This window comes from Amphimedon queenslandica, unplaced genomic scaffold, assembly GCF_000090795.2.
Source record: "Amphimedon queenslandica unplaced genomic scaffold, v1.1 AMPQUscaffold_13094, whole genome shotgun sequence".
In the NCBI taxonomy this organism is placed as follows: domain Eukaryota; kingdom Metazoa; phylum Porifera; class Demospongiae; order Haplosclerida; family Niphatidae; genus Amphimedon; species Amphimedon queenslandica.
This window is the reverse complement of record NW_003546670.1, coordinates 44,552-65,945: the sequence shown is the minus strand read 5'-3', so window position 1 is coordinate 65,945 and position 21,394 is coordinate 44,552. Positions and strand designations below refer to the sequence as shown.

General features: G+C 36.3%; 2 protein-coding genes and 1 long non-coding RNA gene across 3 annotated transcripts; 2 read left to right on the top strand and 1 right to left on the bottom strand.

The window, feature by feature from the left end:
* Positions 1 to 431: 431 nt before the first annotated feature.
* LOC109585269 (uncharacterized) lies at positions 432 to 1,076 on the top strand. The gene is made up of 2 exons (XR_002186406.1): positions 432 to 509; positions 991 to 1,076. It is a non-coding gene; the product is annotated as an uncharacterized LOC109585269 (long non-coding RNA).
* An 11,158-nt stretch (positions 1,077 to 12,234) lies between these two features.
* LOC105314128 (zinc finger protein with KRAB and SCAN domains 2-like) lies at positions 12,235 to 13,044 on the top strand. Its single transcript, XM_011408100.1, has one exon. The coding sequence runs from the start codon at positions 12,235 to 12,237 to the stop codon at positions 13,042 to 13,044; it is 810 nt and encodes a 269-aa protein (XP_011406402.1).
* Positions 13,045 to 13,161: 117 nt separating this feature from the next.
* LOC100633186 (protein ANTAGONIST OF LIKE HETEROCHROMATIN PROTEIN 1-like) lies at positions 13,162 to 14,490 on the bottom strand. Its single transcript, XM_003389327.1, has 3 exons — positions 14,252 to 14,490; positions 13,962 to 14,206; positions 13,162 to 13,877 (listed from the first exon to the last, which is right to left on the bottom strand). Exons 1-3 carry the CDS (start codon positions 14,488 to 14,490, stop codon positions 13,162 to 13,164), a joined length of 1,200 nt encoding a protein of 399 aa, XP_003389375.1.
* Between the last annotated feature and the right edge of the window lie 6,904 nt (positions 14,491 to 21,394).

Below are 21,394 nucleotides of genomic sequence, written 5' to 3'. Positions count from 1 at the left end.
TTCCTTGTATACCTAGAATCCCAGGAATTTCGGTGAGCACCATTAGAAGAATGGCTGATTCTTGTTTATCTGTAAGATCATTTTATTTCTGTATGTCCCATTTAGAGCTGGATGAAATCGTCAGGAGCAATCTTCAAAACTAAGCTACATGTGGTAATGATGGAATGAGTGGCTTTCTCCTGAGTAGAGGATACAGAGTGCAGCAATTTAGAATAAGAGTCTTTAAAAAGGGTCAACATTGCTGGTACTGCAATGCGAAGACTGACAGCTCCAAACAGGCGTAATTATTCTGTCCGTAGTCTGTTATCTCTGTATCATATTGATGGCAACCATAAGCTGATTCGGTAAGCTGTTATAATATTGCTATATTAATCGATCTGACCATAGATACTATATACCCCTGGATACGAAACTCCTCTATGCACACATATAAAATCCCGTAAGGAAACGTCATAAACGTCACATCCAGCTGTCCTCACCCTTGTTTCGCTGCATTCATGGCTGCCAGGGTAAGTAAAACAATCACAGTAGCCTATTCGTTTGTTAAAGTAGCTGAATGATCACTCAGAGGACTTTGCAAAGCCTTTATATATTGAAATAATGCTAATAAACAATAGTTTGAGTGCATAATTTAGTTCTACAATGGATGTCATAGCCTACTTGTTGTGTACATTTCACTGAAGCCACTTTTTTAGCTTAACTCTGTTGAATTAGGCCAACATTTTTTATTGCACTGATAGGTTATTGTTTACTAGTTGTAGTGGGGTTATTATTTAGAGTTTGTGTTAAGTAAAAGAGCTGTTATTTTCTAAATCTTGGTTTTTCAAGCCCCACCTTTCTAGCCAATTTTTCTTTGTAATACTTGACTTAATTGGAACTTTTTCTATATGGTTTTGTAGCTTGAGAATAGGTAGTTGTAGTGGGCCTATTCTCAAAAGGAGTGTATTTTTAGTTTTGGTGCAATTGTGTTGTCAAAATCATCATTTTTAGGTGACAAGAGATGGGTCAGTCATGCATTGGTAGACTGCATATACTAAAAGAAAAGGAAAGTTTCAGCAATTATAATGCATGATAAATGTCAAGTTTTATTGTATTATTGTACATAAAATCACACTTTCATTAGCAATAATAATACTTTTTATCATTGTTTTATTTTTATTCTGAATGAAACGTAATATGACGTATTTCCGGTGAAACAAGCCTCAGAACATCCGGTCGGGCCGTGTTTCATATCCAGGGGTATATAGTATCTATGATCTGACCTAGTTTATCTGGCCTGCATGTAAGTATTCAAAATTAAAAATTAAACTTTACCAACATTATGGTGATAAACTTTTTCAAGATTTAGTTGAAACATTTTACATGTTTATATAAGTGTTTAGATTGTGTTTGTGATTAGTATGATTTTTTAATTTGGGTAGAAACTAGTCATCCATTACTGTATTGATGGCCTTAGCAAACAGATTATATATCTTTGCGTTTCTGACAACAATAGTGCTGAATTGGTTTGGAACAATTTAGAGATGCTGTCATCAGGCTAGGCCTACCGAGTCATGTAAGAGGCAATGGTGGTGGAGAAAATTTGCAAGTGGCGGACTTTATGGCTCAGCAGAAAGGAATGGGAAGGGGAAGCTTTATATTTGGTATGTCTGTGCACAATCAGTGAATTGAAAGGCTCTGGACGGATGTCATTCAAGGCTGTCTGACTAGTCTCTATTTCATCTTTTATGAAATGGAAGAGCAGCGTATACTGGATATTGATAATGACCTGCACCTTTTTCCTTGCACTTTATTTACCAAAGTAGAACAGACACAGCACTTAAGTCAATTTATGGAGGCATGGAACAACTACCCTTCGTCCACTTGTCACAATACATCACAAATGCAACTATGGATTCAAGGTTTGAGTGAAAATTATAATCAAAGTATGTAAGTGAGGTATGAATTAAACACTACTGAATACTGATCATGTGCTTTTATGTTTTTATAGAGTGATCAGCGATTTTATTGAATTGACTGGAATGGCCCCATCACTGTGGAGGATAAACTAGTGAATGTGGTTGTTCTAAACATTAGGTCAGACAACTTAAATATGTTTTTAAGAATTTATCATCTGTGCATATATTATGTATTTATGCAGTTGCAGCTGGGCTGTTGTGCTCGATTACTTTATTTTGCAAATGTCGTTGTGCATGTTTATCTGCTTTTTCTCAAGGTAACACTCTTGTATCTATCTTTTGGACAGGTGCCCTTTGTCTCAAGATGAGTATCAAGAGCTTGTGCAAACTATCACTCCACATGGTGAAAGTGACAGCTTTTGTACAAATTTTTACCTGAAGGCAGTTAACTTTGTAATAAATTGAACTTAACTTGTTGAAGATGCATTAATTGTGCGCAAATAAATCATTATACAGTGTTTAAAAATATTATTGTAACTATTTTAGCAGAAAGCTACTAAGTACGTACTGAATGCTACAAGTTCATACTGAATGAGTTTATAGGACACAGTTATGCCTTCGGTGAGATATACTTTTTAGTTAAAAGTGCATGTGAAAAACCCATCATCCTCTGATAACCTGGATTTTGTCATTCTCTCATTATTTGACCAGAGCCTTCTCTAATTCCTCTTCTACGACTACAATTGGACACTCCCCATCTTAGAAGGATCGGGGAGGCTTTGAAACTCTCTCCTTCCAATGGATCTCATTTTATCTGTATGTTCAGCATTATCTTGTATTAAGTCCTACTTAATTTTGGGATGAATTTCTCACCAATTTTGACACGCTACTATATACCACCTCCGTTATAATTTACATCCAATCCCTCATCTACACGTCTGTTAGATTCAGCATTTATAAAATTAAGTTAATTGTCATTACTTCTCTTCTTTTGTACTATACTATCTTTTTGAATATTAAGAAATCTCAATGATGCACACCATAAAGTAAGTTAGATTGCTGTGTTGCATTGGCTCAAGCAATGATAATGGTATGTGGTAGATATGTAATGTACATGTACATGCATTTGAGTTGGATTACTGGGTGGTCATAGTGGTAATTGTCACAGGCACACAAAGTATGCTAAGTGCACTGAACAGAGCTGACAAGCACTAAAATGCAGTCCATGTACATGGCATGTTGAGCAACTTTTTCAAAAAATCAAAACTTGATTGGAATCAGTTCAACATAAAGACATGTAGCATTAGAAATAAATTATAAAAATGGAGAATTCTCCCTTGACAAAATGTGGCTAAAAATCTCTATAGTACAATACCGAAACTTTGGCCCATTTATTTTTGAGGAACCGTAAAAATTGTAAAATAATCAAACCTGACTGAAATCAGTTCTAACCTCATGTATGAAGAATCCCTATAAAATGTGGCATTCTATCCTTCTAATTCTTGAGGAAATTTGGCCATAATCCTTGTAATACTCTACAAGGACTTTGGCCTAGTTTTTGAGCAACTACACAACATAAGAACATGTGTTTGTATCAGAAAAAATTATAAAATCTCTCCTAGTGATTTTGTTGAAATGTCCTTTACTATATACTACAGGGTATTTTTTAGCAAATTGATGTAGAGTAGACTTTGCGTCATGAGAGGATTTTCATTTTGTATTTTGTTCGTATGGGTATAGTCAGTAGCTTGGAAGAATCTGTCGTTCAAAATAATTGGTTGCTTGGAATCCTACTTGTCTTTGTTTCCATTACTTTGTTGCAGAATTAATACACTGAATCCTACACAATCTTTTCTTAAAATTTTTGTCTTAGCTTGTTTGTGTTAATTTTTTGTAGTTATAACCATGCAATATACATAACACCAGCTTTGATAGCCGTAAGGACAATGTGTCCTAACTGTTGTCACCCCTTCACCATGATAAGGTCAAGCTGGTATTAAAGGACAAAAGGATGGTCATATAGCAGTGTTATTATAAACAATCTCTTTAGATTAAATCTTTGACAGTGTCTCAACAATCACATTTTATGTTATTCTTTAAATTGGCCAATATGACAGTGTTTAGTTCACTATTCATGTATTTTTAATTGCTATGGCCAATATCAGTGTCTCATATATCCTTCATTACAAGCTATGGCCAATATGACCCTGTCTCATTAATATTCATTATAAGGTATGGCCATTATGACACTGCACTTTAAATAACTCATTCTATGTATGGCCATTATGACACTGCTCTTTAAGTAAGTCATTCTAAGCTATGGCCAATACGACACTGTCTCATATCTTCTTTCATTTTGAGCAATGGCCAATATGACATCTTATATCATCATTCACTTTGAGCAATGGCCAACATGACACTGTCCGATATTATTATTCATCTAAAGTTATGGCCACCAGTATTTTGTTCTCTCGTTAATTATCTTTCTTTTTATCATCCTACTTTTTGTCATCATTACATGTATTTTTATCACCACTGTTATTATTATTAGCTTCTGCTAATGATGGACATGTAACTACACAATAAATTCTCTGCATATATTTACATTTCATTTAATCCAATAGATCTGTTACTACCTCAAAATGATTTGGTGGATTAAAGAGGTAGAGAGCTGGTGCGTCACATAAATCCTGCTCATGCTGCCAGCCATTGTAAGCGGAACAATACAGCTGTCATTAATCTACTCCACAGGTTGATATCAACATCTTTGTCAACTGTTAATCACATCTGCACTCATACTTGAGGTGACAAATAGATGTCTTCAGTAAATAGACCAAAGCATATACCTCAAAAGCTGAAGCCCAACTTCTGTCTCTAGCCATTCTTGACCTCTCAATGTTGTAGTTAATTGTTGCTAGAATATTAGGAGCATCTACGTCATACTGTGTGTTTCAAGACAATAGACAAACAATTGAGAATTTGCTCTTAAATATTCCACCACTATGGAACAAATTTCTGTATGTTCCTGTTGATTTCTAGTTATGACATGGGAAATTGATCTGAAGAAACAATTTCTATCACCTTTGATAGGGATACATGTCTGAATGTTTGGACACCTGAGCTGTAAATGAGGTCCCCTGTGTCTCACACTATTGTGAGCATTACAGCGCAAACCCAATTTCTGACATGTTTGTTATTGCCAGTCATTTCAACTGGATTGTATACCCAGTTGGACCAAGTTTTGGTTGGGGTCATAAAAAATAGTGGTTGATGGCCGAGGTGCAGATTTAGCTTCATCAATGAAGCAATCTGCACTGTGGCTATTATTGTTACCATCATTCTTATTGTTACCACTATTGTGAACAACAGGCTGTTTCTTGGGACAACCATCATCCTTACAGTCTGATGGCATAATTCTCTTATTATGAACTACCTTTAGTGGTGGCATATTTTTTTGATTTTTTTCTTGTGGCTCGTCAATAGTTCCAGTAAGTGTACACTTTCTACTGCCACAATCTGTAGGAATGGCATACTGTGGGAGGTATGGTCTGTACAATTGTCTCAACCTGTTTATTTCTTTTATGCTACTAGAGGAAACAATTAATGAATTGGGGTTGAAACATTTCAATTGGACACAAGTCAGTGTTTGTACTCGTGATAGAGTAACATAAGCCATTCCTGCGCAAAGGACATTGTCGGACAAGTCACTGATTGCATTATCTAGTGACAGTCTGTGACATTTGTGTATGGTAACAGCAAAAGCCAATATTAAAAGAAACTGGCTTCTATACATTACCATACACTTTACTTTCTCTTCACTTTTTCAATCTCACAAGGATCAGTTACTCCATCAAACTCAACTGTTGTGCGTGTTTCTGAAATGGCCTGCACTGTACCAAGTGCTTCATTTACTAAACCCTTTTAAACATTTACATTACAACGTAGCACTACTCTAGCCCCAACAGCCAACTTTAATTTGGCTTCTAAACCACCAGTATTGTTAATATCCTTGTTTAATTCTTTTAACTTTTGCTTAACCTTTTTTAAATCATCATATTTTTTGCTACGTACATGTATGTTGCCAGTACCATCAATTAAATTTGTGGCTCTAATTTTCACGGTTGGATTTGGTAGATTAGCAAGCATTGTTTCAGTAAATTCTTTGCACATATCTACTTTTGGTAACAGGCCAACTGGGGCATTACCATCCTGTAGTATTATCTTAAATTTTTGCTCAGTGGACATCGATAATACTCTTTCATGTGTAGTGAAAGTCTTATCATCTGGAAAGCCCCGTCTCACTTTGTCCAACATTTCTGAAACTTTCTGGTTAGTTTGTTGTCTTTTGTTTATAGTCAATTTGTCATTGGTGACAGTATCACGCCATATGTTCACTGCACCATTACTACCAAGCCTGTATATCAGTGTTGATGCTCTTACTTTGTCAAACACTGGTTTATCACGAACTGGTGGCAATGGAAGGCTGTCACCAATGAAGGGGATACTCTTACCACAAAACCATTCGTCTGATTTGAATAAGTCATTAATTCTCATGTGTATATAAGTGAGATTAAGGCTAGAAACCATGGACACTTCATCAATGATTACCAATTTCAGATCCTGAAGTTCTGTTTTCAATACTTTGTAACTAGCCTATGGTATTGACCAGTATGAGGCACACTGTCCATCTTGTTCTATTGGAAGCTGAAACAGTCTGTGCAGTTACATTGTAAGCTGCTAATCCTGTTAGAGCAGCAACTGCACGTCTGTTTGGTTAGTGTTGACCTGAGGCTTTTCACTAGTGCTTTAATTGCCTCAATAAGAAAAGATTTACCGGTGCCACCTACAACACTGATTAACATGTGCAATGGCTTCACACTTTCTGATTGCTCTTTCTCTTGTTTCAATTTCTTTTCATATTCAATCTGCCTCAACAGATGAGCTTTTATGTGATCAAAAATGCATTTCTGGTCTACATTTAGCATCGATTCTCTCTCTTGTAGAGTCAGACAAAATCCAGTGTCCATATCTTTTACACGATTCATTGCATCTTTAATCCATCCCATCTGTTATGGATTGTCATCTTCCACGTCATTTTGCTCTTTTCTTTTTGCTGCTGTGGCATTTTGTAAGTCTTTTAATTTCTCTCTACATTTGAGCAACTTCTAAATATCTCGTTTGCTTCGACACACCTTTCGTGGTCAACGATGTGGTGATCGAATGCTTCATGGACAGTTTCACCATCTTTGACTAATTCATTCTCGTTTCTAAGACGCACAAAAAGGTGAATGATGGCATAATAGAAACTGTCGGTCTGATTTCCTTTATAGACATCAACATCAATAAAATTAGGAAGGTGCTCTTTCTGCAGTAGTCTATAGATTCATTCGCCATTTTCATCCTTGCCCTTGTAAGTGAGTTTGGCTAAGAAGTCATAAAAGAAATGTTCTTCATATTTTTGGGCTCTGTTTGGATAAAAGTGAGTGACAACACCCTCCCCATAAAAGTCTTCTGTGAATGGATCGTTTGCAGTTATTTCTTCAACTTCACTGAGTTTCTTTGTTAAATTTCATTTTCTTTAATGTGGCATATTTACGTCAATCCATGATACCCCCTCGATTTTTCACAAACTGGCTCGCCCAGTAATATATCACACATTTCATATAATCCAATAAGTTGGCTGTCGAGACATCTTATGCCGATTCTGAACAATTTACTGTAGATGCCTCTATCATTTATGATGTCTTGCCTAAGATCCTGCATGTGACCCCTTTCTGCCTTTGTCACCTAGCCACTCACATAATCAGCCAGAGCTAGAGAGCACTCACTTTTAAAGGATACATCAATATTAGCTTTCCATAACAATAGAAGCAGAGTTTTGTAATCGTTGACTCGCACTTCTTCCTCGCTCCATTTAAGGTGATATATCTTTTTGTCTGCTTTTATGCTTTGTTGAACATTTTTCAGTACCATTTCTTCTGAAACTGAGCAAGAAAATCCAAATTTGCACTTTGTAACGAAAATATCTTTGCTAAACTTTCTTCTTTCTTACAGTAATTGCTGAATAGTACCTTGTAACAGTTTCGTGTAATTGTGGACAGGTGTCTTTATTTGGTATGTTACAAGTTACTCATTCATCTATGAATCTGACGACATCTTCGGCTCTACGCTCACCGACAACTGGAGCATTGGCTATCCAGATTAAACAGTGATAGTGAGGAGCTCCTCTGGCCTGGTACTCTTTTTTGTAATAAAACTCGCTAACTGGGCCAAAAACCTGTCCCTTGATTAATACTTCTCATTAAACTTTAGAGAAAACTGTCTCGATACAGACACGGGATCTTCTGTGCAGAGTTTGCCAGTGTTATGTGATGGTGGGACAGTGTTTACCTTATGCACGTACTCTCTAAAGTCTTCGGAGGTGTATTCTGCACACCTAAAAGTGAGAAAGAAAGTGGGAAACCCAACTCTGCTATTATGCGTTATACTTCAATTCTTCTCTGGTACAAGTATTGATTTGAGCCACGACCAGTGTTCGTCATGGTACAGAGCCTCTGTTCCAGTAGCTCTCCATTTGTTTTGACTTGGTCTATGAACTGTGCAGTAGTCAGAGAGGGACCTTTCGCTGTATTGAGCAGTTTTAATATGCATCCCTTCAACTCCTTGATTTGTTTGATTTTGAGACACTATAAGAGGTATGAGTGGCACAATCAATATCAAGAGTCTTCGCTCAATGTATTTGGCTAAATTTAGATTCACTGGCCTGGATGACACTGTCCAAACCTCCCAGTTTGAAAAAGAGTACGAAAGCACATGACATTTAAGTACATCTGTCTGTTTCAGAGTGGCTCTTTCCTGAAAAGCGTCATCTTGTATTGCTGGATGTCGCTCCCCTTGTTTAATTTTGAACTCATGTTCTGAACCGTGTAAGACTGGAAGCCTAAATTGTCGACATTGGTTGTTTCCTCCACCACAGTAGTGGTACAACTGTTGGCTGTTTCGATGACTTTTTTTGCTACATCGTCTAAAGATTTGTCGTCAAAATTTCCGTAGAGCCAGTTGAAATCTTTAATTTTCTCATAAGCAGCTTGTTGACATCAACTAAAGTGCGCCAGATTTTATTATTTTTTGTACCTTCACTGTTTAAAATGACAAGCAATTTGGGATTTTGCATTTTTTTGGTCTAAAGTCTTCAGCTTTACTTAGTTTTCATTGTTTCTTCAACTGGCACTTAAAGAGTTGTACATTGGGACTTTAGCAGTGTAAGTTCACAATCTAACAACTGTTTGAAAGCATTTTGCTAATTGAATCAACTGTGTACTAAATGTGTCTAGGCCTTTAAGCTCGTCTGGCAAAGACTCATTTTGCACACCATTTAATACACATCTGTTAAGAATTTTATTGCTACATATTGTAGGCTTACAAGTTTTACACATTAAAAGTTGCTTGCTGCAAAAACTTGGATCGTAATTGGTGAGGAAGGCTTCAAATTGTCTCCAAACCTTACTCTCTTTGTCCTCATCAAAAACTTTGTTGAGATTACTATGTCTCATTAATCTCATGCAGCTGCAACAAGCATGCTCGTTTTGATTACTAATTTCCTTTTGGAACTCAGCTATCACGTAAACATTTTCATTAAGTGGCTTCACTTCTAAGTCTGCATCTCATAAATATATGTTGCTATCACTCTCGTCATATCTAGATGAGAAAATTAGGGCGACATCACTCTTTTCGTTCTTTGGATCAGAGTCAGTTGCAATTTTAAACAGAGCATCCACATCTCCTTCACTCAATGCTTGACCTATTAGGTTGAAAAATTCATCGTACTATCTGGCTTGATAAACATTACGCAGAGAAGTGCGTAGTATTGCAGAATGAGAAAAGGAGCTCAGTATTCTTAGCTTGCTTTTACATGTAATGGATCACCATTTTTTGTGAACCATGCTCATTTGGCCAACCTGTATTTATGTCTCTCAAAATTTTTCAAAACTCCTTAGCAGGTTTGCTTCTTTTAATTTTTTGATGTTTTCGATTTGAAAATCTGTCAGTGGTTTACAATTGTCAGTACAAGCTATTTTTACAGTTCTTTTTTAACCCTTTTACCACTGTCTACATCGTTTTTATTTTTTGTGTCACTAGTAACAATATTATCATTTTGTACATTTTTTCTGCATTATGTGCTTAAAATTGCTTCACCATTGTCATCGAAACAACTGTTGATAAGTTTTGCTGAATCATCATCGTCTAAAATTAAATATCATTATTGACAGTTGTTGGGGCATTTTTATAGCATGCTTGGCAAAAGTGTGGCTCACAACTGGCCACGTGATATGAAACATCAAATTCCCCATTGCCAATGTATGTATTATTATTAACCTTTTTAATCAGCACAAGAAACATTCCGGCAAAATGTCGACATATATTTAACACTACAGTAACATGTCTCCTAGCTGCAAAAAAAATTAATACCCTACTGCATGACAGCAATCGGCAATGACTTGTCAATATCAAAAGCAACTTTCAATTGCTTTATGACTCATTATTCTTAACAAGTTTTTGTCAAAGTATTGCTATGTATCAGTTTTTTAAAATAATTTTTGGTTTGGCATCTATCCCTTCTGTTTTGTCTTAATTTAAGAAAATTTTTTATAATATGCCAAGTCCTTCTGTCTCTTTTGCAATATTTGTGCTATGATTTTAGATCTCTTCTTAGCTGGTACACTTCTTGTTGGTGGATTTAAGTTACGCTTTATTCTATAGTTTCGTCTTAGCTTGGCATTTTTTGTGTTAGCCACAGCAGCATAATGCTCTGTAGCATTATCTTTTATTTGCTGACTGTGAGAGGCCTAATACTCATGCATAATGTTTTAACGACCACAGAGCATAGCCCCAAGTAGTTCCTTTAATTGATTTCACCCACGTGCGATGGTTGTATATATATTTGTATGTCCACACTTACATTTCTTCTATACATGTTGTATTGGAGAAATAACAAGCCTTATCAACCACTGCTTATGCTCCTTTACGTGAGTGGGCGTGGTCACGACAAACAAAATGACGGCTTACACATGGGACGAAGTTAACAACTTCTAACGGCAATAGAACATAGAGATACTGTTGAAAAACTTCTCTAGATGCATTAGAAGGTAGAGACAACCTTCATAAGTGTTAATAAGTGCCTAGCTATGCATGCAAGGAAGTGAAAATAATTATAGGAATAATTTTTGCACTGTTACGCTTGTTTTCTTTGTTCTAAATTAAAAGCATAATTGTCCTTAAAACCTTGTAATCTCTTTTGATGATTAAATGCCTCTAATCTCTCTTCACAATTAGCAACATAATTATCTTTAAATGCCTCTAATCTCTCTTCATGATTAGCAATATAATTATCTTTAAATGCCTCTAATCTGTCTTCATGATTAGCAATATAATTATTTTTAAATGCCTCTAATGTCTCTTTACGATTAGCAATATAATTATCTTTAAATGCCTGCAATCTCTCTTCATGATTAGCATTATAATTATCTTTAAATCCTTTCATTCTCTCTTCACAATGAGAAGCATGATATTTTTTAGAATAATCTGCCACTTTTTGTCTATTTGTGGCACAATATGTTTTCATATATCTTTTAGAATAATCTGTTACTTTTTGTTTATTTTTGGCTCAATATTTTTTTGACTTCACAAGGTGTTTTGATGATTCTTTTAATAGTTTTGTCTCAACCAATCCTTTTTGTTTAACTGTCTGTGTCTGACAGTTTTACCTTCAAGAGTAGTAGCTACTTCAAACTGTGTGTTGTCACAAAACTCTAGCGGGTAATGATCCACACAGACCAATCATTACATTCTGTGGGATCAGAAAGAACGAAAAGGTCTGCATCAGTAGCTACTACATTCTCAGTGACATTACATAACTCTGGGTTATGATCATCTACAGAACTGGAAGCAACTTCCTTCTCTGTAACATCATCACACAACCATTCATTAAGGATGCCACCACCAGTATTCAGAACAAATTCAGGCTCTGTGACGTCATGGTTTAGATTATCATTACGCTCTGCTTTTACCCTATCTCGTTTCTCTTTTCTTATACTACGTTTACACTAGACCTTTGATGCTGGCTAGACCGGGTCAGCCCCACTTGTAAAACCAATGTAAACAGAAACGAAAGTATGCCGATCTGAGCTAGAATAGCCCTCAATCAGTATGTGAGCTGACACGGCTGGCCACGGGCTCTCATTGCAGTGTAAACGATAGCAGGCAAGGTGGCCTAGAATATAGGCGGGGTAAAAAGACTATGGGGTGGGGAAAGGAGGAGCATAAGCACATGCTTAAGATGGCGACGATATGGTGTGATGAGGAGTCTCATAAGTTACTGGAACTGTGGGGTGAGGAAGGCATACAAGCACAACTGGAAGGATGTACCAGGAATAAGCACATCTATGAGAAAGTATCAAAGTCTATGGAAGAATCTGGCTATAGTAAGACAGCAATACAATGTAGGGAGAAGATAAAAAAATTAAAAAAAGATTACAAGAAAGTTAAAGACAAGAACATACCAACTGGTACTGGTACAACTGTTTGGAAATTTTATGATGCTGTCAATGACATACTAGGGAACAAACCAGCGACACACCCACCTGTAGTGATTGATACGTCAGTGGAATCAGTTCGAAGTCAAGTAACACACATAATGAACAGAAGTGAGGACTTTGATAATTCATCTAGCTCTGGAGCTTTGGAGACGGAATATGATGGAGATGACTGGTCTTTTGTTGAAACAGAATCAGGAACGACTATTGATAGTGCAACTGAGGGGAAAATAAATGAAGGGAAAGTGGAAACGAAGCCAAAAAGGAAGCGCGGAAAGGAAGACAAATATGAAAGAGCTATCTCTGTTTTTGAAAAGGTGCTAGCTCAAAGCAAAGATGCTGATGGACGTTTCTTTGAACTTGAGGAAAAGAGACTAAAATTGGAGGAGCGCCAATTGGAATTTGAAGATCGTCGTCTAAGAGAGGAACAAGAAAGAGAGGCTCAAAGGAGAAGAGAGGAAAGAGAGTTTCAACAGAATTTATTTGCTTTGTGTAGTCGTCATATGCCTCTCTATAATCACTTCAATGCGCCATTCAAAGACAACAATCGTTAACTAAGTTTGTCAATTATTATTATTATTAATCATGCATTACTGACTTGAACAATAATGTACATACATGTACAATAATCATACATTAATAATGAACAATAATGCATCAAACATAGTTTGTTATGGCATATTCTTAAAATAATCTACTAGTGTGTTTCTGATTTCTTTTGCATTATTATTGAGTACAGTACGTGATTGGGAGGTTGTTGGTTGATTAGAAGTATCCACACCTTGCATCCATGATTCAATAAAGGCTTCACCATGAACCTCACAAACATTGTGTAAAATACAACATGCACTTACTACATACGGAACATTGTCAATCATCATATCATTACGCTTAAGCAATCTCCTCCATCGTGCCTTTAATCTGCCAAAAGCATTTTCTACTACAATTCTAGACTTTGATAGATAGTAATTGTACTTCCGTTCACTGTCATTCAATTCTGTATTGTGAGCAAATGGCTTCATTAGCCATGAGCTTAATGGATATGCAGAATCCCCTATCAAGAACAGTGGAACTACTTTATCATCAATCTTGAGCTCATTACCAGTAAGTATCTCTCTATTAATAGCTTTGTGGTAGAGCGATGAATTGACAAACACACGTGCATCATGCACACTCCCAGGCCATCGAATGTTAATATCCCGAAATACATAGTTGTGATCAACAACTGCTTGTAATATCATGGAGTAATATCCCTTTCTGTTGTAATAATCAGTGTGATTGAGAGCAGGAGGCATGACAGGGATATGAGAGCCATCAATGGAGCCAAGACATTGAATCATTCCAAACTTTATCTTGAATCCATTTACAACTGCTTTTACTTCATCCACTGATTAAGGAAAATGAATGTAGTGACTTAAGAGTGTATCAACAATTGCCCTACAAGTCTCATGAACTATTTTACACACTGTACCTCTTGCCACACCAAACAAATGTCCAATACTTCTATACTCCCCACATGTTGCTGGACACCAAAGAGTTATACCAACACGTCTTTCTACAGATATGCATTTTCTAAATCGAGTATCTTGGTGCTGAATGTAGGGACGTAATTGATCACACAAGTGCATGAAAGTTGATTTGGATAACCGAAAGTTCTCCAACCAATCTTTGTTTTTGAAAGTAGACATTACAACATAATCCCACCAATGTTGTGATCTATAAAAATTTAAATTCACAAAATTATATAATAATGCATTATACCTTTCAACACACCATATACTTCTGGGACGTGGCACAGTAGCCAAAATGCTACACCAGAGAGAGAACAATACAATATAGTTCCTCTTCCTAGAGAGACGGTGCCTCTTTAAAACACGGTGCATTCTCATTGCCAGTATCTTTTTCTTTTTTTCCTTGCTATCTGGCACTTTTAGAATGGTGGGAGTCGATCTAGTAGTCAAGAAGTAGGGCAGAAGAAGAGACATACCATCTGCTGCCATTTTAAACTAGCTCCGCCTGTCTAGGCTGTCTTACTCCACCCACAGTCCCACAAAGTCAGAATCAGGAGTAGTGTAAACAAGAGCTCTGACCTGCTTTGTCCCGGATTTCAAGGGCAAGTAGGCCAACCGGCAACAGGTGTCAACGTAGTATTAGTTGCCTGCGCTTCTTCGCAGACACTTTGCCTTGTATGTTAGGCATTCGTTATATAATAGCTGTAACAATATATATATGTGACCCGATATGAGAAAACCAGGCTATATGCTCCAAAATTGAAAATTGAGATTTATGGTTTTCTTAATTAAGCAAAGTTTTTCCTATCTTTTGGTCCTTCTTCGTTCGATGTCATTTGACACATCTAGTGCTGAGTTTTGCTTATTTATGCAACAAGAAGTCAAAACGAATGAAATTGAGTTGCAGCCATTTTTATCATTATATCTTGCATTATTTACATGGTACACAACAAAATGTAAGGTCTGTAAATGACCTCTTTCAAGTTATTTTAGGGCAAACTTGGTATCAAATGAATGGAAATTCTTTATACAATATATTTTTGGTATAATCTCAGTTTTGATAAGGTACCGCTGTCACAACTTTAAGAAGCCATATCTCTAATTGATAATTCCAGCAGATAGCCTGGTTTTCTCATATTGGGTCGCAAATAGTACAAGAAAATTAACCAGGTTTTAAAGGCTAATCAGTTTCAGTAATAATAATTACTATCGTGCTTAATATTATAAGTAGTATCAAAGCTTATCTTCGAGTCTTAGTGAACCAGCACTTTTAGCAAAAATAGATAAGCAGATAACAGAGCAGGACTCTTCCGTACTGACACTTCAGTTCATGAGGAGTACCACAACTGAGCATGCACAAACCGCACCCATTATAGCCACGCCTGTTTCAATAAAACTGTACTGTAACATAGATAAGACAGGAATTACATTATCAATGAAACTGAAAGTTGATTATCATAATGAAACAAACCATTCATCAGTAATGAAACTCAAACTACAAAAATAATGACTACAACAATAGGACTTGAACAAATAGGAAGTGCGCCTGTATATTACCAAGAATAGACTCGATGATCCACTCTTGATATTCCCTAAGTATTGACTGTACAGAATAAGACAACATACAATGATAACTCATGCAATGTAAAGTTTACGTGCTTCACTGCAATCATTTCAATTTTTTACGTAAGAGAAATTAGAGAATGTTCTGAGCATGCCATCGACACCCATTTTAAGCACATGTTATTAATATTAACAAACTTGCAGTATGCAAGTACTTTCATCAAATCCACAAGCCATTGGATGATTTCTTCCTTTCTTGAAGAATGACCTGATAGGACATGGATCCACGCATTACTGTTTGGAGTAGAATAGTGCAAGACTTATTCTTGTAGTACCAGTCATTATTGAGATACAGGTCGCCAACTGAATTGCAAGGACATTCTTGATGGTGATGATGATGAAAAAAGGTGGCTGAACAAAACGGCTGGTTCACAGATTTTTGATTTTCCTCTTAGACAAGGTCTAGAGCCACACTAGTGGTACCAATGGAGTCCTCTGGTCAAGATACGGTCCTCTAAGAAGTCTGGTAAGCATAGGAGCTTGTTTTCCTGGTATAGCAAGGTTGCAAAAGTTGTGCCAGCCATTTTGTTTCAGGACGAATCCTACTTAGTAACGCTACCGCATTGCACAGGCTAATCCTTTGTTAATATTGTCACTAATAGAGAATTTACATTTGATGGAGTCTTTTCTGTTGGAAAACAACTGTACTGCTGGAACCATCTTGATCGGGATTTGCAGTGGTACCTTCAATGTTCAAATTGTTCACTAAGTGACATTGCTTGTGTCATGTCAGAATTCATGAGTCTTATGAATATGGAAAGTAAGACACAATTTAATGATAGACAGGATAATATGAAGCAGAATTGAATTTTTGCCACTAATAAATTTTGCAATACTTTGACACCAATTTATTGCCTTCCTTTAAGTCAAATGCTGCAATCTAGACTCATAAGTCTGTTGGTCTTTGTAATAGTCACAAAGGAGTTACAAATAATACTTTGGATTCAATGAATGCCATCATACACGGGCTACAAAGATGGAATTTGGTTCCAGTTGATGTTATCACCAATTCTTTTTATCAACTCTGTGCATACTATCATCGAGAGATACAAAGGTCAATTCATCAGTGTGGTCCGTAGATGGTGGGAAATGAATACCAACATTTTGAAAGATAACCTTCATTCTTACCACATATGGACGCTGTACTAGATCTGAAGGACATAGTTGATGTTATTTGCAATGGGGGCCAGAGTGATAGATGTTTAAAAAGTGATAGTAAATTGAAGAAGCCAATCAATTCCCGAATGATAGTCACATTTCCATGGCCCACTGTGCTATTGCGAATAATAGAGTTAAACTGCCAGAGGATGGAGCATGGGTTGTAATGGAAACTGATCATATAACTCATTGTGCAGTAACGCTATTTCCTAAGGGAAGTTGTTTGTGCCCTTCCACCACAATCTATTATCACATAACTGCTTGCCGTTTGATGATTGGATTACTCTAACTGGGAAAGGTAATCTTGCTGAAATGCAACAAAAAGAAAGAAGAAAGAAAGAGAGACCTTCCGGAAGGAAACAACAAAGAAAGAATGATACAGAACCAAAGAAGAGACCAAGAGATACAAGTATGTTCTTTAGTTGCATTATATATTTCAAAAATTTGCCTTATAGATGATACTGAAAATGACAACTTCACAACTACAAGTAAGTCTATGAAAATGGATGATATGAAGATGCACATAATGGTAAGGGGTGATACAATAAAGTAATGCATTTATAAGTCCATTTACTTCGATGAAGTGAATTCAAACAGTGATTTTCAAGGCCTGTCTCAGTTGATAGCACACCAAGAAGGTACATACAATATACATAACGATATGTGCTTATATTTTCCAAATTTAAATTTTGACTTGGAAGCCCAAAATATTTTGTGAGTAAACAGCAAACTCCAGTTTAGTGAATTAATTTATTCATCAATGAGTGCAAAAAACTACTTTTAAAAGAATATCATGTCTCAAAAATTGCAAAAATTATTGAAAATAAATGGCAAAAAAATTAAATTACATTTGACACTGTATTCGTCAACAGATGTAACAGGTGATGTTCATGTTCATAATTGAGGTGATACAAATGCAAGCTATGAAAATTGTACTTTAAAAGGTACATGTATGTTTGAGATCCATGTCCTATGGCTAATATTTATTATATAGGTAACAGTGCTGCAAGTGATAGTGACCAAAGAATATATTAACTAGTTCATTTCAGGATATGATAATGGCATTAAACCAAGTATTATGTTAGATGCGAGCGAGAACTAGCAGAAAAACTTTACTCAAACATTTTGTTTATTGGAATGAATTTCTAAGGATTCTGGCTGGAATATTTCTACAGTTAGCAGGAGCTCTCATTTGATGTGGTTCATTCGACTCAGTAAGATTGATTAATGCATTACTATTTAATTCATGTATTGACTTCCAGGAAGTGTCATTCCCAAATGAGGGTGATTTAGTACTTAGCGAGACTTCAAGGTCTGAACAAGTAGCATTGCTTAAGTGTCTGAAAGATGACAATAACGGACATCCAATTGTGAAAGTGTATGTGCTGTATCACTTTTGCTGCTTTTAAACCCACACTAATTTATACATCATTTCTACTTTTAGCTGTCGGAGACAGATCTGAGTTAAATTACCATGCTGCTGTTTTGCTCAGACATGGATTGTCTGTAAATAGCTTTATAGCTATGCACAGTGTTGTGCAATTCTCAAATGACTATGAGGATGTTTTGCTTGCTGCAATTCTTAGCCATCTTTACCTTTTTCCTCATGTACAAGATATTCGGTGCAATGAAGAGCAGGTTATTAAGGTTCTCTTTAACCGTTTTTATCCCAAAGAGTCAATTTACACAGAAAAATCACCTTATTTCAAGACAAAAGAAGTTGTGGAGATGCATTGCCTTTGTCGTACACCCTGGATGGAAGGCAGCACCGCACAGGCAATTTATCGAGAAAAGCAAGAGGAATTTAACATGCATGCTTGCAGCATTTGCCACAAATGGATTCACTACTATTGCCTATCAAGTGGAGGCATAAAAGTTCCAAAGAGGTCTACAACATCATTTGTTCAGAATGCAATCTACCAACAACAATACCATGGTGTAATGAATTATACAGAACTACCAGTACGTCTGACAACAATTTGTCTATACTACTTCTTTTCACTTGTCAGAATAAAAATTTCATGTCAGCAATACGTACCGGTCCATCCGTGCTTTCATTACAAGCAGGAATACAATTAATGCTTCAAGGAATCTTAGAACGAGGAAAAATTGTTATTTCGAATTTTGTCAGGTCTCAACAAAATTTTGCAATGCAGGAAGGAAAGTATGATTGTTATGGAGCAGAGTGTGGGGAGTTTTTACGCGTTTTTAGCCACATTTGGAAGTTGTCATTAATTAAGAAATGTCATTCTCATCACTGCCCCTCTCCAGTGGCAAACACATGTCACTTAAGTTTTGCCTTACATCCAACAATAGACCAATCTTTAAAAGATCAGTTCAGTCATGAATTTCCCACTGTTGGTAATTGCGCTGGATATTGTGGAGCTGAGTTTTATCATGAGTCCCACAATGTGTAGAGTCAAACACTGCACTATCGTATCTGGAATGCAGAGCGAACCCTACTGTGACAAGTGCTTACTTCCTAAGCAAAACACCATGGATAATACCGAACAGTATTGAACAGTTCAAGATCAATTTAGATTTGCTGTCTCAGCTACCAAGGACAGTAACCATCTATTCAAGATGCTATAAACTAGTTGGATACACTATATAAAATAATGAATATCACCATTTCACAGCACTAATTATATGGAGAGGACAGGAGTTTTGTTATGATGGAATGAATGACCAGGACTCTGGACTACAACCATTATGTGCACGTTAGCACTTAATGGGAAAAGAAGCCTCACATACAATCTACTTACTATCTCATTGACTTAGAGTGGAACATGATTACTACTGATCCATTTAAGTATTAATTTATAAAAATGCCGTAAAATCTTACATAGTTGAAATTATACTATCTCAGTACTGATATTGTACAAAATGACAATATTGACAGGACTGATCACAGGCTGTCTGCATAGTTACTATATAGCTACAAGCAAAGACTTTCTCTGCTACAACTTACTTCACTGATGCGGTGAGTGTCAGCGGGCCGGCTCCCTCATCAGTACATTAACCATCCATCCAAATGACTAGTACATGCTGAGAAATAGTCTGGACTAACAAGGCTGCTGAATCTCTGTACCTCAGCCAAGTAGAGTGGAAAGATGGTCTGTACTGGTAAAAGATTTTGGAGCGGAGCTTTTCAACGACCACAACCATTGCCACACGATGCGACCCACACCTAATTATGTCACAAAACGTCACACAACCCACCCACAGGCACGCCTATCTCCAACTCCTGTTCCTGGTTTTAGCTACTCCCGTGGAGGTGTAGTGGTATGGTATCAGTTCAAGGACTGCAAGTTCATTTGCTCTACATTAAAGCAGGTCATTTGCTGCCAAATCTTATATTTAAATGAAACAATACAATAATAACTAGGTGAATGTAAAACATTGAGGGGCGAGCAAAACAATTAAAATTGTGATTTTCAATTATCAATATACAATGTCCATATCAATTGATGTAGACGTGTAGTCACATAGGACTAAATAAATGTTAATGTACAGACGAGGAGCAGTGCAGAACTTTCATTAGTAGAAGGTAATTTCATACTATGTATGAGCTTGCTCTTCTAGCTTTATGAGTTAAGAATTTCTGCAGATATTAAAGTTTCCTTGTAGCATGGAAGATAGTTAGAGCATATGAAGCAGTCACTGTCTCACATGCAATCTTCTTTCTGATGGATTTAAGTATTTATAACATGCAATTCAAGAATGATAACAGACCTTGATGATTATGCAGCTGCTTTCTTAACTTTCTTGCTGCTAGAGAAGTATCTGGACAACAGATGAGTCTTAACCTCCTGCACGTAAGCTGGAGAATTGCTCCAGTTTCATAGCCTGAATAGTCGCCATTTTGTTGTAACCACACCCACGTCAATGAAAATATTTCATTAGAATACTACCGCATTAGATCACTGACATTTAAAAAGATAGTATTGCACACGTTGGGTGTGACCAGATTAGGCGTAACTGAAGACGTACGTACATACATACAGACATACATACATACATACATACAGAAGAGTCTCGCTTAAGTGGGGCTCGCTTTTTCTCACCCCAATTACTATAAAGAAGTCAAACAATTTAGGTTATAGCACTAATGTTAATGTGTTAATGTCTTTTTACTAAGACCACGGAAAGGAACATGAAACAAGAAATATGTACTTGAGCTTATTTAACTTATGTAGAGCTCATTATAGAACTAAGATGATATCAGTATGTATCTTGCTGCATTGAAGGATAGAGGCTCGAAAAAATTAAAAGGGGTAAAGAGAGTGAAGTCATAGAAGTGAATTGCAATTGTAATTCAAATTTAGCTTAAAACAATAATCATTGTTGGTAATTCTAATGGTGACAATAATTTGATTATTTGAAACAAACGGGCAATTTCATGTATACATGTACCTACTTCCACTCAATCAGTGAACCAATAATACACATGTAGGCCTGTGCAAGGTTTCCAACGGGATTTGGACAAATTGCCTATACTGTTTCTTGTTACCTGATTGTCAACTTGCTAAAAAATACCCTGAAGTATATAAAAAAAGGACATTTCAACGAAATCAGTAAGAGAGATTTTATAATTTTTTTGTGATAGAAA

Coding starts and splice junctions, on each gene's coding strand:
- LOC105314128 (XM_011408100.1), top strand. CDS start 12,235: ATGGCGACGATATGGTGTGATGAGGAGTCTCATAAGTTACTGGAACTG.
- LOC100633186 (XM_003389327.1), bottom strand. CDS start 14,490: ATGGCAGCAGATGGTATGTCTCTTCTTCTGCCCTACTTCTTGACTACT. Junction 14,207..14,251: donor AGTATATGGTGTGTTGAAAG/GTATAATGCATT, acceptor AAATTTTTATAG/ATCACAACATTGGTGGGATT. Junction 13,878..13,961: donor TTTGTTTGGTGTGGCAAGAG/GTACAGTGTGTA, acceptor TTCCTTAATCAG/TGGATGAAGTAAAAGCAGTT.